Genomic DNA, 18,436 nt, shown 5'->3' with positions numbered 1-18,436 from the left:
ATCACGACACATACTACCACCCCAGGGATTTGATGCTGTTAGTTTTTATTTGAAACTGGGAATAACTAAGATGTGAGTGGTGTTTTGAGGCAATGGAACTGGACATTCTCTGATCTGGATGGATAAAAGCTGACACACAAACGCTGGTGAATCTGCTTTCTTTGTATCTCACCGTCACTTGATTTTTTTAAAATTCATTTTTATTGAGTGTTTCTGCTCACACTGAATTAGTATGCACCATATGGTCTATCATGTCAAAGCCGCACTGACAAAAAAGACATAGGTATATATAATATTTGGAATTATTCATTTTATGACCTGTATAGTACATTTCGGAAAACATTGTGGCACAGATGCAACATTATTCATATTCATTCACATAACATCTTGCGGTTGTAATCAGTGACTGTGTGTCAAACCCCACCCCAATCTTGCCAGTCCACACGTTTCTTTTGGACTCCAAGACATGCAGAGGAAAGAATAGCACAGAGAGGTCAGATCGGCACTATATGCAATCATCAGATTCAAATGTTAACAGTTCACACACATGCAAGGACCATCCTTCCTACATTTACGTGTGTACCTGTTGCAATGTGCACACTTCTCTCTATGCTTTGGTTCCTATTACATTGAAAGGGAACCCGACATTGACTCAGTTTACTTTCCTGGTGAAAGCGGCTGCCTGGAACAGAAGCTTGTCGATGTTGCATCCTCCTTTTCTTTTTTCCATCGCCTTTTCTAGTAAGATGTAACAACGAAGTTCCTCTGCAAGGTGAGCCATGAACACTTCTTTTCTCAGTGGCCCCCGTACATGCCCTGCACAGTACATGTGCGTTGATCGCCGCCAGGTCAAGCTTGTTATAGCACATAGCAACTGGCCACCTGCGTGTTCCTGCTTACACTGAATAAGCTCACGCCTTCTGGTGCACGATGTCAATGCAGCACAGAGAAAAAAAGAAAGACAAATACAGTGATCCAACTCCAAGCAACTGACACGCAGGTAAACAGACTTGAGCTGAGAAAACTGTGTGGCGTTGGGGGGATATGATAGTAAGCTGCTTGCTGCTTATCGACACATTTATAGGACAAAAGACGCTGATTGAGAGGTGCGAAGCAAGTTAAGATGGGACGGATCTACGAGTTTTTTCGTAGGCTCTGGTAATTCTAGTGTTAAAGACTCATAAAACTTTAGTAATTTCTGATATATGAGAGCAAAAAATTAGAACACAAATATCAACCTATTCAATTTCAGGCTCAATTTTTCCTAATAAGGAAGACTATCCAGATCCAAATTTTTACAGGCTATTTCAGAATGATTTTCACCACTAAACATTAAAACAAAAAGCAAAATAAATAAATGCATTTATTAAGGTTTAGACTACAGGTGTCTTGCCATTTCTATATGCTACTAAATTGAAAACAAATACAGTGCATTTCATTTGTAATTTGTAAAATTTTAAAACACATGGTACTGTTAGGTGGATAAATTTAAACAAAAATTCAAACATCAATACCCAAAGAACCAAACCTGACAAGCTGAACATGAAAACAAGAAAAAGTGCACAAAATGAAAATGCGAAGTACAATATAAAATATGCTTTTGAATACAGATTGTGAACGAGATGTTAGAAGCACTTTATTTCCCATTTCTTTATCTCTCCTCAAAATTAAACAGAACAATTATTTTTGTTCCTGAAACGGTTATTAGGATCATACATGTGATAACTGATAATCACTACACTGGGAATTTAATTCATGTGACTGATCTAGTCAGGCCTGCTGATAAGATCACGAACACTAGTCTTCTCACCTCACAGGGGAAATTAATCGCTGACCACTCACATCCTGGCCACAATCTCTTTGAACTTCTCCCTTCAGCTAGGCACTATAGACTACATTATGCCAAAAGAACAGAACAGTTTCTTTCCACAGGCCATCAATCTCATAAATGTTTAGTTTGGCTGTTCTGTTCAGTCTGAGCACCTCCCTCATCAGTATCTTGCAATACTTTTTACATATAGATAATGCTTAATTCAGCATTTCAGTATTTCTTCCATTGCCTTGAACTCTGTATGCATGTTTTTATATTCTTGTCTTATTTATCATCTCAGGTGTGTAGTTATCGATTGTGTGTATGGCGGTCATGTAATACTTGGAGAGTTATCAAAAAAACGTTAAAACGTTAAGTTCCATGTATGCTAGCATACTTGGCCAATAAATATAATTCTGATATTTAACTTGCGTGCCTGCTAAATGAAGTTGCATTTACACACTATGACCTTGTCTATGTGAGCTTTTCTCTGGGTACTCCGGTCTTTTCTAGTAACCCGATGATGTGTGTTAGATTGACCAGCAACTCTAAACTGACATAGTTATTACAAGCAAGTATGTGTCACTGTGTATGCCCTTTGTTGCAGTTTTGTTCCATCCAGGCATGGATCATGACCCTGCACTTGATGCTGCCAGAATAGGATTCCTCCTTGAATACACAGGGTTGAAAAATTAATGAACATGCAATTATGTTGCCAGAATAGGATTCCTCCTTGAATAAACAGGATTGAAAAAATTAATGAACAGTCCTTGTTATTTATTAAATCACTAGTTTTGACAGAATTTATTTGTACATCTGGTCATGTGTTTTTAGAAAGCAGATTTTTATTATGCACATTTTCAAAATGTTAGGAAACCCAGATGTACTCCTTCCAGCATGTTAAAAAAAAGTTTAAATTAGTATAAGCTGTCCTAATTCTTGGGTTATAAGAAATGTAATGATTTACTTAATGAGGTCAAAGTACATAGTATGTAAGAACAGCTGCATCAGATACTTGGAATATTAAAATGTGTGCTTCAATTTAAATGTTTGAAGTCTAAATATTCTCAGTTTCAATAGAAATATGTCATTTTCAGCCTCCAATAGAGGACCATGGAGGGCCTGATCGCCAGTAAAGCATCATAAAGGCACAAAGAGAGTATATTCATAATTTCTTACCTTTAAATATTCTAAAACAATATCCCCACATGCTTAAGTTGCAAATATGTAATTTTTAATCTTCTGGGTGTGGTTCTTTGAAGGGTATGACCAGCAGAAAATAAATATCAAAAATATTATATTCTTGATCAGCAAGCTTGAAATAGCACCAAAATGATACTCTACATGCCTATACTTGTTATACAGATCTCCATTTTTTCAATGCTTTGTGAAAAGGAGTAACTATGATCCTTATCCCATTAGAGGGTGAACTCCTGGAGTTGGTTGATATGGCATGCCCAACTTCAAGTGCTTCTGATCATTTTTGCTAAATACACCTATTGGTTTACTATTTCAAATAATGGTGAAACTTCCTGTACAAAATATGGTTAGAAAATGGTCTAAAATTAGTGTTTATCTGGTCTGTTGGGAAAAAAGGGGAAATCCTTAAAAGCTAGTCGTCTTGCATAACTAAACATCAAGACAACTACACGTTTTATCATATTTGGGGCTTTTCTCTTACCAATGAGTCAGGAGGAGCCCGACAAAAACATCAAGTGATTTCAAAACGAACACAGTAACAAAAAATAACATCAACTATCACTATCCGTTTAAATGTAAATGTAACATTAACACAAATTCTAAATTCGCGATCATAGCTTCTGCTGTTCCCGTTGACCTTTACCTATACAGGGAGCTAATTGCAGATAAAAGCTATGCTTTGAAACGAACAACGGCACTGGATAAAAATGCACTTCCGCGAGAGGGTGTTTTGAATAGTCAAAGAAGCTTATGTGGCAAAGCCAAAAGTCCGTTTACTACCTTTATGAAGATCGGGAAAGAAAACTAGAAAAGTTAGGAACACACCTGTTTACTCCCACTAAACCGCTGTTCAAATATTTTTAAAATAAGTATTTGGAATGACTGTGTAATGATGATAGAGGACATCTGAACACCTGAAAAAACACCCAATTCTTTCCTCTCCAGGTTACCGATCTGGTACACTTCAAGCTCCAGTAAGTGTTTACCACCTTGCTTGTAAAAAGAGAAACATTCTGTCAGCCGTTTACAATACTAAAATAAATTATTCATGTTAGGTTAGTTTCGGTTTGCAGGTTTCCAATTTATGCTTAGATCGATCGCCGGATAATTTAGTAAACAAACAAGACTTAAAAGGATAACATATTTGGGCACGCACAGCAAAATTTTCCCACCAGATTTACGAATTACTAAACAGACGGACTAATTTACAGCAACATATTTTAAACGGACGGCAGTTCCTACCCATTCTAGTATTGGGCTCCGTGGGGGAGGCGACCCGGTTGCTTAATTTTTGGAGTTTAAATTATTAGACTGACCTACCCCAACCACAAATACTAACCTTAAAGTTAGTGGGGATGGAGCATAGTTGCCTATAGGTCGCAAATGTTAATGTCCCCTTTGGGTGCCTAATGTTAAATACGAAAATCCGATTTGAGTCACGATAATAGAAAAGGGTATTCAGCCGTCCGGGTAAGGCATTGTACAAGTTTAGTTTGAACTACGGGAACAAGCACATATTTATTTATTTACAAAAAACGCATCAGCTGCTTGTTTGCACTCATTTACCTAAAAGATACCGATAAACATGAAACCTTGCTGTATATACCACTATAAATATTGATCTTGTCGTTTAGAAATACCTCAAATATCTAAGCACCAAGAGTGGAATAAATAATTTAACTTTTGGAAAGCGTAAAGATATGAACATGATTCAAAATAGTCTCCTTTAATCCGTTTCAATTACAATTCACTGGACGGAGGAGCCCTAAACTGTCCCTAACAAGGAAACGGAAGACCCTTTAAACTAATTTACTTAACTGATCCTGACTAAATGGAACTTTTATTGACACCTGTTTTGAAGCGTCAGCATCTTTAATGTTTGGACATTTCAGATTCTACAATCACAGTAATTACATACGTATATAAAACGAAGATTTTTTTAAATTTTTTTTTTTACCATTAACTAAACAAGCGAAACAGTTTGATACCTGAATTGACAATACATGAACGTTACTGCCCTTTCAAGAGGAAAACAAAATGGACATTTAGATTTTACTGTAAGTCCCATCGAATAAATATTACAAGGTGGCACAAAACTGGAATATAAATCAAGATATTCATAAAACTACCCCATTAAATGAGCAATACAAAACTAATGTGTTGAACAATCAAACTATAAATCGCAAACGTAGAGAAACACCCGTCTGTTTTTTAAGCCAACAGAATCGCACTTGACTAAACAGCGTGCCCTTTAAATGCTTGATTTCTAAATAAGTTGAAAACAAAGGCAGCTTCAGTAGTCAGGAAAACTTCAATAAATCTAGTTCGAAAGTTATAGGAAATTGTTTGTTTCATAAACAACGTATTACTGACGGTTGATGAGTTCACTACTTTAAGATAAGCGACACCTGTCTAAAATTTCTCCAGCAATGTGCATACACTCCAAAACTACATTACATCTCTCACTAAATACACACATGGTTATATATTTTCCTTCTTAAGAAATCTTACCTTCAAAAATCTTTTTAGTTAATCAGCCGTTGTGTTACAAGCAGTTGAGTCATCCAGAAAGTCGATATAAACTCCACCTCCTATCTTAAAATACACACAAACACACACTCCCCTCCCCGAAACAGTCAGAACTCAAGACTTCCTCGAGGAAGTCAGGCCACTTCCTCCCTAAGATTGCTGGAACTTGTAGTTTAAAATAGCACAGTTTTATTGGTGGCATATATATACCTCAAACTACAATTCCCAGCTATTTTCGGCGTACTTGGCGGGGTAAGTTTGGGAACTTGAAAATGAAATGCTTCTTTTTTCCTTATGTGATTAGTTAAACGATTCGTTAATAACATGGTATGTGCGTTAATTTCTTTTAGGAAATGTGTTCTGATATGTTTTCCTTCCGTCACTTTGCATGCTCATATATATATAAATGTGCATGTGTGTGAACGAAACATTTATTAAAATGTCAATTCATGGCTTTATACACGTTTGACCGACAGCGGTAACTACTGTTTTTCAGTACAACACATTTCGAAAGTACCAGTGAGGGATTATCCCTTTATATGGATGGCGATGAATAGAACTGTAATTGTCAAAATTATTTTTACCTATAATAAGTACAGGGGAAAACTTGGGAGTTGGTGGCAGGATTGGCACTCCAGCCACCGTAAAAAACCTCACTGTTCCATTGTGGTGCTGAGGTGTCACCGCTGTACTCGGGTCCCAATCCAGGTGGTTCGTTGTGTGGTGGGTGCGCAACGAGCTATCAGCGAATGCCTCCCAACCTCTAAAATGGGATTCGTTTATGTTGTTTGACAGTATTTTCCAGTTATTGATTATTCATAACCAGTCAAAAAATTTTGGACACATTCCGAAATATTCAATTTCTTAAAAGAAATAAATACCTTTTTTGTCAAAATACCATTAAGCAAATTTAAAAATACTGCCAAGACATTACTATTGCTAATGGCTCATTTTTAAGTTATTATTCACATAATATTCACACATCAAGGAGTCATCTTTTCTCTGTTGCAGACAACACTGGTATGTATTATTATTATTTTGACCATAATGCACTTTTCTAGTCATCTTCTGCATGATTTCAGTGTTCGTTTACCCATTTTAATCATCTTTTTTTAATAACCAGTTTCAGATATTGCTTTTTCATTAAAACTCTACCTCTTAGAAAAGTATCCTGCTTGTATTTAAGAAAAAAACCAATTGAGGACATGTAAGGTCGTTTGTTTCTCAACGTACAGCTTTTGATGTACTTATCATCTTGTGCAGTTTTATATCTGAATTTTTAAAATTTGATTAAATCCAGTTTGCCCTATTCTTTCAAAACAATAATAAACACATTTGGATAAAATCTTCAGTTTCTTTGTGGTGTATCATACCCTCCATTCTGCCAAAAATACAACAAACTGATATGTTTCTTGATAAAGCTGTTTTTTTGGCCATTTTTGAACACAGAACTTAATTGAACTTTAGAAATGCCAGTACCCTGCAACTGTAGTGAGCAGAGCAACTGGTTTCTCAGGTTCCAAGTTAATTGCAAAGGTTCCTGTAATGACCAGTTAGCATTTAAAATGACTAGTTAAGGATATGCAGAAGGAGTTGACCAATAGGACAATAAAGGAATGGCTGAAAAAAATGGGGTTTTGCAGTCGTATGTGAATATAAATTTTTAAAATCAGCCATTTCAAGCAATAATAGCCTTTAACAAAACTAGAAATGTCTTGTCTGTATTTTTAAATCATTTTAGTGGTATATAGATCATCTTCTTTCGGCTGCTCCCGTTAGGGGTTCCCACAGCGGATCATCTTCTTCCATAACTTTCTGTCCTCTACATCTTGTTCTGTCACATCCATCACCTGCATGTCCTCTCTCACCACATCCATAAACCTTCTCTTAGGCCTTCCCCTTTTTCTCTTGCCTGGCAGTGCTATCCTTGGCATCCTTCTCCCAATATACTCAGCATGTCTCCTCTGCACATGTCCAAACCAACGCAATCTCACTTCTCTGACTTTGTCTCCCAACTGTCCAACTTAAGCTGACCCTCTAATGTACTCATTTCTAATCCTGTCTATGCAAATCTTAGCATCTTTAACTCTGCTACCTCCAGCTCTCTCTCCTGCTTTCTGGTCAGTGCCACCGTCTCCAACCCATATAACATAGCTGGTCTCGCTACCGTCCTGTAGACCTTCCCTTTCACTCTTGCTGATTCCCGTCTGTCACAAATTACTCTTCTCTACCCATTCCACCCTGCCTGCACTCTCTTTTTTACCTCTCCTCCACAATCCCCATTACTCTGTACTGTTGATTCCAAGTATTTAAACTCCTCCACCTTCGCCAAATCTACTCCTTGCATCCTCACCATTCTACTGACCTCCCTCTCATTTACACACATGTATTCTGTCTTGTTTCTATTGACCTTCATTCCTCTCCTCTCTAGAGCATATCTCCAACTCTCCAGGGTCTCCTCAACCTGCTCCCTACTATCACAACAGATCACAATGTCATCAGCAAACATCATAGTCCACGGGGACTCCTGTTTAATCTCATCTGTCAACCTGTCCATCACCATTGCAAATAAGAAAGGGCTCAGAGCCGATCCCTGATGTAATCCCACCTCCACCTTGAAAGCATCCGTCACTCCTACCGCAGACCTCACCACAGTCACACTTCATTCGTACATATCCTGTATAACTCTTACATACTTCTCTTATATATTTGCAGAGTATATAGTGGAATATAGATAAAATATGTTAATTTCTTTTAAAAATGTACCCATTTATGTCGGTGTGCAAACTTTTGACTCCTAGTGCTTTTAAATATGTATTAGCAACATACATCTAAATTGATGGCCATTCTAGATTTGCCAGTTAGTGCCCTCCTTAACAACCATATTTTGGGTTTTGTAGCTGGCAGACTCACCATTTGATGATTGTCAGAATTATGTCCTTCAAACTAATACTCAACACAGGCGTTCCATAGGGTAGCATGCTGAGCCCCTGCAGTACTTCTTGTTCACCTATTACTGTGTTGCCAAATCCTGTCATTAAATTTCCTGGTGACATCACTATCATAGACCAGTAACCAACAACAGTAATGAGATGGTTAACAGAGGAGATGTTTGCCTTCTGAAACAGTGTTGTCAGGACAATCTCTTTTGATGTCAGGAAAAAACAGAGCTAGTTATAGACTTCAGCTGGATTCAGACAACACTCCCATCTACTGTATACCAGAGGGTATGCTGTGAATTTGGTCAGCAGCTTTACATTTCTTGGAGTTACCACCAATAATGATGTATTGTGAGCACAACATTCCTCAGTCATAGTTGAGAAGGGGCGGCACGGTGGCGTAGTGGGTAGCGCTGCTGCCTCGCAGTTAGGAGACCCGGGTTCGCTTCCTGGGTCCTCCCTGCGTGAAGTTTGCATGTTCTCCCCGTGTCTGCGTGGGTTTCCTCCGGGTACTCTGGTTTCCTCCCACAGAGACATGCAGGTTAGGTGCATTGGCGATCCTAAATTGTCCCTAGTGTGTGCTTGGTGTGTGTGCCCTGTGGTGGACTGGCACCCTGCCCAGGGTTTGTTTCCTGCCTTGCACCCTGTGTTGGCTGGGATTGGCTCCGGCAGACCCCCGTGACCCTGTAGTTAGGATATAGCGAGTTGGATAATGGATGGATGGATAGTTGAGAAGGTTCACAGATGCCTTTACTTCCTTAGATATTTGAGGAAAGCCTAGATGTGTCCATCTCTGGTTGCCAATGTACAGTATATCTGTAGATGTAGAGTTTGTACTGACCGGTTGCGTGACATCCTGGTATGGCACCTGCTCAGTGCAGGACTGCAAAGCATTGGAAATGGTGCTTATGTTAGCAAGGAATTTTACTGGCTCACTGTTTCTTTCTGTTTAAGACATACAATATATAATGTACACTGTCTTCAAAAGACAAACTATTTTATTAAAGGTTTCAGTTATCCTGCACATTTTTTTCTGCTGTCATTTTATATTTGAATAAATATATTTTCAAAATTTCATGTTCATTTACATAGTATGCCATAATTTGGTATAAATGTATATCAGAGGGATGATTGAGAACATGGCTCTCAATTTGGTAAAAAGTGGAAAAAATAATGGTGTGCTAAGTTTTAATAATAAGCCCAGTGGTTGCCTTATCATTTCTGTATAAACAAATGAAATAAATGTAAAGGTAATAATATTTACTTTATGTTGTATTATATGCAGTCAAGTTATTGTGATGTTTTTAATCACAAATTCAAATCACATAGTGACAAATAGTAACGATACTTTTATTAGACATGAGAATGTCTAGGGTTACAAGACCAAGAAAACAGCTTTGACAAGAACAGTTCATCGAAGCATGCCTTGTTAATCATTATTTATGCAGCTTTTGTAAAATATCTTGAAGTTAAGACACCGTATGATGTATTAGTCCTGGAAAGTATGTAAACATGTCTGATAAGCCATTATTACATTTGCAAATTCCTTTTTTGTTCATTGCAATTTCTATTTTCAACAGCTTCATTTATATTTTGACTAGTTAAAATTCTTATTAGATTATTGCTGGTGATAATGGTGTTGTAGATTTTTGTAGAAGGAGTATTCCAGTTCACCTTTAGGCTGCTTTCAGTTAGAGATGCCTACAATTCCATTTTGATTGGTTAAGATTATCTTTAATGAGTTAAATGTATATGAAATCTAATTTATCATATATAATATTACATAATATTTTTTAAATCTACTTATTCCAATTCAAGGTCACAGGGGCCAAAACCTTTTCCAGCATCATTGGGTGCCAGATATGCAACAGCCCTGAAGAGGGCACACATGAACTAATTTGTATCAGCCATTTAACCTGTTTTGAATGTCTTTGGTGATGTGGCAGGAAAACAGCTTAAATACAGAGGGAATGCACATTTTGCTTGCTGTAAATCATTTCAAAAACCCCACAGAAGGTAATGGTAAAGTCTCTCAGATGTAAAAATATATATATATAATAAGTCAAAATTGTATTTTAGATATAGTGCATTATATTTTATACTAGAATGTAATTACAGATAGCATTTAATTTTAAAACAGCTTGCCATATGAGCCTTCAGTTCTTAAAGGGAAGACAGAATTATTTGAAGGACAAGCATACAAAGAATAGTAATTTAAAAGAATCTCAATTAAAAAAATAAGTAAAACTTGGTGACCTACAGTCCTGAAGGGAAAAAAATAAATGTAGTAATGATATAATCAAACATTGTACAACTCCTTGCTGCTTAATTACTTGTATCTTTACTTGCTAATCCCATTAAAATTTTAGTCTCCAAGAAACTCTCAAAACCAGGACACAGTGTTGCCTATATAGCTCAGGCTGCATGACTCTTAACCTAATTTATAGGAAGTCTTGTTGCTTAGAACAGTTCAACAAACCTGCAGGGACAACAAGAAAAGAGGGAACTACTGACTCCAATTAACAGGTCTACTAAAACCAGATAAAAAAGAAAAAAATTGGAGCTGCACTATTAGATGAAAACTAACATACAGTCATATAAAAAAGTTTGGGAACCCCTCTCAGCCTGCATAATAATTTACTTTCAACAAAAAAGATAACAGTGGTATGTCTTTCATTTCCTAGGAACATCTGAGTACTGGGGTGTTTTCTGAACAAAGATTTGTAGTGAAGCAGTATTTAGTTGTATGAAATTAAATCAAATGTAAAAAACTGGCTGTGGAAAAATTTGGATACTCTTGTAATTTTGCTGATTTGAATGCATGTAACTGCTCAATACTAATAACTTGCAACACCAAATTGGTTGGATTAGCTTGTTAAGCCTTGAACTTCATAGACAGGTGTGACCAATCATGAGAAAAGGTATTTAAGGTGGTCAATTGCAAGTTGTGCTTCCCTTTGACTCTCCTCTGAAGAGTGACAGCATGGGATCTTCAAGGCATCTCTCAAAAGATCTGAAAACAAAGATTGTTCAGTATCATGGTTTAGGGGAAGGCTACAAAAAGCTATCTCAGAGGTTTAAACTGTCAGTTTCAACTGTAAGGAATGTAATCAGGAAATGGAAGGCCACAGGCACAGTTGATGTTAAACCCAGGTCTGGCAGGCCAAGAAAAATACAGGAGCGGCATATGGGCAGGATTATGTGAATGGTTACAGACAACCCACAGATCACCTCCAAAGACCTGCAAGAACATCTTGCTGCAGATGGTGTATCTGTACATCGTTCCACAATTCAGCGCAATTTGCACAAAGAACATCTGTATGGCAGGGTGATGAGAAAGAAGCCCTTTCTGCACTCACACCACAAACAGAGTTGCTTGTTGTATGCAAATGCTCATTTAGACAAGCCAGATTCATTTTGGAACAAAGTGCTTTGGACTGATGAGACAAAAATTTAGTTATTTGGTCATAACAGAAATCACTTTGCTTGGTGGAAGAAGAATACCGCATTCCAAGAAAAACACCTGCTACCTACTGTCAAATTTGGTGGAGGTTCCATCATGCTGTGGGGCTGTGTGGCTAGTTCAGGGACTGGGGCCCTTGTTAAAGTCGAGGGTCAGATGAATTCAACCCAATATCAACAAATTCTTCAGGATAATGTTTAAGCATCAGTCACAAAGTTGAAGTTACACAGGGGTTGGATATTCCAACAAGACAATGACCCAAAACACAGTTCAAAATCTACAAAGGCATTCCTGCAGAGGGAGAAGTACAATGTTCTGGAATGGCCATCACAGTCCCCTGACTTGAATATCATCGAAAATCTATGGGATGATTTGAAGCAGGCTGTCCATGCTCAGCAGTCATCAAATTTAACTGAACTGGAGAGATTTTGTATGGAAGAATGGTCAAAAATAGCTCCATCCAGAATCCAGACACTCATCAAAGGCTATAGGAGGCGTCTAGAGGCTGTTATATTTGCAAAAGGAGGCTCAACTAAGTATTGATGTAATATCTCTGTTGGTGTGCCCAAATTTATGCACCTGTCTAATTTTGTTATGATGCGTATTGCATATTTTTCTGTTAATCCAATAAACGTAAGGTCAATGCTGAAATACTACTGTTTCCATAAGGCATGCCATACTGTATATTAAAAGGAAGTTACTACTTTGAAAGCTCAGCCAATGATAAACAAAAATGCAAAGAATTAGAGGGGTTCCCAAACTTTTTCATATGACTGTAGGTATGTTATAAAGATAGCTCAGACCACCATCACAAGCAACCTGGAAACCTCAAACACTGTATTTTCTTTTTATCATGCCATATACTTTAGACAATGCAGTGTAAGTGGATACCCTTCCAAATTATTGAGTTTAGGTGTTTCATAAAATAAGATTTAAGCACATACTGTAGCAATGTAATCTCCATTGACAAACATTGGCAGTAGAATGGGTCTTACTGAAAAGAACAGTGACTTTAAATGTGACTGTGTCATAAGAGGCCACCTTTGCCACAAGTCGGTACGTAAAATTTCTGTTTTGCTAGATCTGTTCTGGTCGAGTGTAAGTGGTATTATTGTTAAGTGGAGGCATAGCAACAACAGCTCAGCCCCGGAGTGGTAGACCGCCCAAACACACAAAGCGTGGCTGCTGAACACTGAAACACATAGTGAGTATTAATCGCTTGTCCTCTGTTGCATCACTCATAAATGCTTTTACAATCTGGTAGTTTGATACATGAATCTTAGTTTGGAAGATGTCAGGCAGATGCTACCTTCCAAACTGCATAGTGCCTACTTTAATGTTTGGTGGAGGAGGGATAATATTCTGGGGCTGTTTTTTAGGATTTGGGTTAGGCACCTTGGTTACCGTGAAGGGTACTGTTAATCCTACAGCATATAAAGACATTTTAGACCATTGTGTGCTTCCTGCTTTTTAGCAGTACATTGAGGAAGGTCCTTTTCTGTTTTAGTATGACTGTGACCCTGTTCACAAAGCCAGGTCTAGAAAGGTATGATTAGGCGAGTTTGGTGTGGTGGAACTTGAGCCCCTGCACAGGGCCCTGACCTCAACACTGTTAAACATTTTTGGGATGAACTGGAGTGGTGATTGTGAGCCAGGTCTTACTGTCCATCATCAATACTTAACCTCACAAATGCCCTTTTAGCTGAATGGGCACAAAGTCCCACAAACATACTCCAACGAGCCTGACTTATGCGCGAAATTCTGTTTAAATACATTTAAGCCCGAGTTGGACTCTGGGTGATGTGTAATGATCTGTTTTACAGTGTTAAGCCTGAATAACTCTTGGGCCTGTATTCTGCTGCCATTTAGTAGATGAAATAACAGCATGGTGCAAAAAATCACGAATATTTCTATGCATTCTGCCCTTTTATTGTAAGTCTATGGTAGCTCCTAAATATTAATGAGTGGGGTGGAGTGTCAACCAAAAGCACAATGGTAAATGAAAAATCATAAAGCCAGTTTTAGAAGAAACGGAATCTAAACCATTGCCCAAATTTAGCAATTATGAAGATGATGTGAAACTGACATCTGTTCAGTACTTTCTCACTTGCCAAGTTTTAGTTATTTTTATGTTTGGAATCCGCCTCATACTACTGCTGACAATCCTGTGCGTACTCATATAACCTTGGTGTAAAGATGTCCGTTGATCATTATTATCAGGACTATTTGTGATTAGTCAGTGATAGACTGGTGGAAAAAATAATTTTTGAAATGAACCACTGAGTTGAACAGTGTCAGAAATGTCGCAGTCACTGGCAGCCTATAACTGGAAATGATGTGTGGGTGTTTTTCAGTGGGCATAATGGTTAATCCAGTCCAGAGATGGAATTGTTCCATAAGCTGGTTGTTGCAGACACCCATTTTTTGCAAAGTTAATCCTGTATGTGCTGAAGAGTACGTTTTAATCTGCCAAGTTTAGGGACATTGGGAGCCAATGATTATTACAGAAGCACTGGGAGTAAGGCAAGAAGCAGATGTGGTGGATGGTGCATTAATCCTTTTCAGGGCTTAAGCAAACAGCCAAGTAGAAAAGAGTGTGTTGCATGCAATCCAGCAACAGAAATCCAGTATTTAAGTACCTGTTTAGTTTTAATTCAGTTATTTGCTAGAGATATTTTGAAACGGTGTTATGTGGTGGTGCATTGGCCGAAGTTCATAATTACTTGTTTTGAAAACTGTATATTAATTTAAGGCCCCCCCAAAGAAAATAGTTTTCTTTTTTCATTTTTTTTTGTAGTTTTAATAAAGAGCATGTATTGTGAAATTATATAATTTTCTTAAGTACTGATGAGCACCCTTGATAATATGGTTTGACACAGAGCAAAGAACACTTTAACTCTATGAATCAGTCAGTAGTACTGTATCATTGTGAATTTACGTATAATAAAAACGTAAAATTATTTTAAGATAGGTGCTTCTTTTATATGTTAATTTTGCTGTTTGTGCAAACGTAGTATTTCTAGACTGATGAGTCATTTCAAATAACTAAAATCCCTGGATTTGATTACTTTTGAATACGTGATTACATTTTACTTTTTAAGAAGGCTTACTTTAAAAGCCATTACTTTGTTGACCGTCCCTTTTTATTCCTCTAGCTTGTTGACTGATACAGCTTGTAGTTTTATAAATATTCTAAATTTCTGTTTTAGGGCATTTATTTTCAATTTTAAAAGAGTTAATATTAACATGAATTTTTTTCTCCTTTTTTACTATTTTATCTCTAAATATTAAGAAGATGAAGAAAAGATGGGAAGATAAGGTTAAAAGAATTGAACATTTAGAACAGCTATACAACAAATGGCCTTTATCACCTCCATATAAACCAAAGCTTTCAAAGCCATGGCAGCCCTCGTCTATCTGGAAGATTTTTTGTCGTCAAAACCTAGCGTTTAGTTTTGCTAAAGGATGTAAAGAGGTAAGTTACTTAAATTTAAGAGTGCCAAAAATGGTTTGAATAATGTTATTAATATTTTTCAAGAGGCTGTATGTAAACTATACCCAGAGTTTTTACTTTGTAGGAAGTTCATTTGTTTGCTCTCGAAAAAGAAGGAGATTGTGAAGGCCAAAGGATCTATTTAGTAACAACTTACACACAGCTTTGGCATTACTACAGGTATTTTTCATGTTGTTAATATTTTGAATCATATTGATAATTTGTTTTGTTCTTTTTTTTTGGTCCTCAAATTATAAATTGAACTGTATAGGGTTTTTAAATTGCTAACAGTTATGTTGTTAGTGATAGCAGTTGGCCATGTTAAAAAAAAAAAAAAAAAAGGTGTAAATTATCTTATGATCGGGTCAAACAACATACAGAGTTGGAGAGAAACAAATGGCAGTGCCCTGTGTGTCTGACTATCAAATCCAACAATCTTACACCACATGTGTATTGTGCACAGGTGGGGTATCCTCTCAATGTGATCACTCTTTGGGCAAGATGTGGACACCAGGGGCACATGGACTTTGATACTATATAGTAAATATTAATCAAACATTCCAGAATGAACATTATAAATAAATATGTACAGACCTAAAGATAGTAGGCATGTGATTACATTCAAATAGTAGGCCACTAGGGAGTACATATGCAACATCAATTGCAACTCACTTGATATGTCTATTGTTTAAATAATATTTTACCAGGTCACTGTACATCCTTGGAAGATCTTGCCATCTTTTGTAGACTTGCCTGGATGAAATGTGTGTTTTCTGTAGCATGCAAAGTAGCATATAATTGTCATGTAGTCTTCTAGTACCTAATTACAACTGTATCAGTGCATAAATGTTGCTGTGGCTTTTACATGATGATTTTTCCCATAAAATAAATGTTTCTGTTCAGAGAAAGTGGTCCACAACAAGTGGTGCAACTTAACTAACTGGTTATTGGAATAAAGTAACTACTTGTTTCCTGACAAAGGAAGCAGACGTGGGTTAAGGTATTTGGCTGAATATGGCAGTGCGTACATGACCGTTCTCTACCACTGACTTGCATCCCTTCCAAGGTATGATTCTCGCCTTGCATCCAGTGCTAGGCACCATCCTATTATGTATAAAACAGTTTGAGAAAAAAAAAAAGTTTTGGAGTGTTTCCTGGCAGTTTCCTTGACATTTAACAAAACAAGAAAAATCCCTGTTGGCTATTAATTCTGGAAGTATTAATATTCTGAAGGATTACCAAAATTATTGATTGAGTGTGCTTACATGCATACACATAACTAGGTTATGTTGAGTAACCCGGTTAAGGCAGAAACCTGGTTTCTTAAAAAAACACATTTTCATTGGTGAGTAATTTTTTTGGATTTCTTTTTGCCAAAATGCTCCAACATCATTAAACTTCGCAATAAAGTGTCAAACGTCATTATTGGCCACTGTAAATCCAAAAATAAGCATGACACACATGATAATTCATTTGTGTATTATAAATATATTTAGCCAAATTGATGCTTTATTTATATGTTTTTGTTACTGGTTTGTATACAGCATTCTCTTTTCTGCTTTGCTGTGTGATTGATCTCTGCAGAGGACTTGGTACATATTGTTCTTTCCTTACACTAAGTGCTGCTGGAATAATAATATTTTTACTTCAATAAGATAAGTATTGAGTTAGGCTGCTTGTTACTTGAAAAAAGAATCTATGTAATACACATTACTTTTAATGTGTTACCCTACTGCTCTTGAGTTTGTGTCTCTGTGTTTAGCACTATATGTTCAGCTCATCGACGCAAATTTAGTGATTTCTGAAATACTGAGGCAGATAATTTCAGCCAGGAGAAGGAATAATGCAATTGCCTGAACATCTGCCTGTGGAAATTTGTTTTGTGGGCACTTCTGCCCATGACTGCTGAACGTGTGTGTGAAGAAAACACATGTACAGATTACAAAACTTTTAATAGTAACCCGGTTGAGGGTTTACATAGCTACATAATCATGTTATTCACAGAGAAATCTACCTCTGTTAATCAGGTTTCTCAGAGGCCAATAATCTGGTTTCTCTAACCGAAATAAGGGTTTACATATCATTTTAGAAACCAGGTTTCTGTGAATAACTGGGTTATTGAGGCCCATGTAAACACGCCTATTGTAAAGAAAAGAGTTTTTCAATGAAGTGCTTTGAAAATCCCAATGCTATTTTTAGTGTAATGTCTTTATGGAATTCTCCATAATTGTCAGATCAATTGGATAGGTGGTACATCAAAAGCATGTGGTGATAAACACAAAGGGCTAAGCTTGATACTTGTGGTTTGTGTATGATGGTATGCTGAACTATTTAATGTGTCTGTCTTAGTTTTAATCAAACATCTCGACCCCCAAATATTCTTTGGGAGCTGCTTTTAATATCTCAACTCTCATTTGAGCAGTTCTTTCTTGTTGTACCTTCTGGTTCACTGGTAAGTTTTAAATTCTGCCTCTGCAATGGACATGTTTATTACAGCTTGTTGCATTCATGAAGCTTCTTCTATTGATTACCGTGTGTTGTGGTTAGCAGTACGGTTCAATATATAGTGCATTTGTGGTGGTAAAGAGGTCATGGGTTCCTTCTGAATGGGTTAGTCAAATGTTTCATTCTGACTATGGCAATAGAAGTAGAGGAGTAGGAATAAAGATGTGTAAAGGAATTCTTCTTGTCACTGTTTTGCAATGTGGGAGAATTGAATGAAAACAGACTAACACTAAATGATGCTTACGCAAATTACCAGGACTATAATGAATTTGTAGAGATTTTGCTTATACCTGTGCATGGCTGACTGATAAAACTTTACATTTCGCAAGTTTAAATCCTGCACGTATATTCCCAAGCAGTGTATATGATAAAGCTAAAAGTGCAATGCATTTTATTATTAAATGCATGACAAAATATAATACAATAGATGGCACATCGCAAATCATATGTGCTTACTATGCTCAAAAACAAAGTAATGACTGGATGGACAGAAATTT

General features: G+C 36.9%; 2 protein-coding genes across 2 annotated transcripts in view; one reads left to right on the top strand and one right to left on the bottom strand.

Moving 5' to 3' along the window:
- Positions 1-5,658, bottom strand: part of LOC114651981 (caspase-3-like) — a 38,330-nt gene extending 32,672 nt beyond the window's left edge. The window contains exon 1 of the mRNA XM_028802117.2: positions 5,522-5,658. The gene's annotated coding sequence lies outside the window, so the exon portion shown is untranslated. The remainder of the gene's footprint in view (positions 1-5,521) is intronic.
- Positions 5,659-15,233: 9,575 nt separating this feature from the next.
- Positions 15,234-18,436, top strand: part of primpol (primase and polymerase (DNA-directed)) — a 52,206-nt gene continuing 49,003 nt past the window's right edge. The window contains exons 1-2 of the mRNA XM_028802115.2: positions 15,234-15,416; positions 15,520-15,614. Coding sequence (XP_028657948.1) covers positions 15,237-15,416; positions 15,520-15,614 — 275 coding nt within the window. The 5' untranslated portion in view covers positions 15,234-15,236. The remainder of the gene's footprint in view (positions 15,417-15,519; positions 15,615-18,436) is intronic.

Source organism: Erpetoichthys calabaricus, chromosome 5 (assembly GCF_900747795.2).
Source record: "Erpetoichthys calabaricus chromosome 5, fErpCal1.3, whole genome shotgun sequence".
Lineage (NCBI taxonomy): Eukaryota > Metazoa > Chordata > Cladistia > Polypteriformes > Polypteridae > Erpetoichthys > Erpetoichthys calabaricus.
The sequence above is the reverse complement of the archived record's forward strand: the minus strand, read 5'-3'. Positions and strand labels throughout refer to the sequence as shown.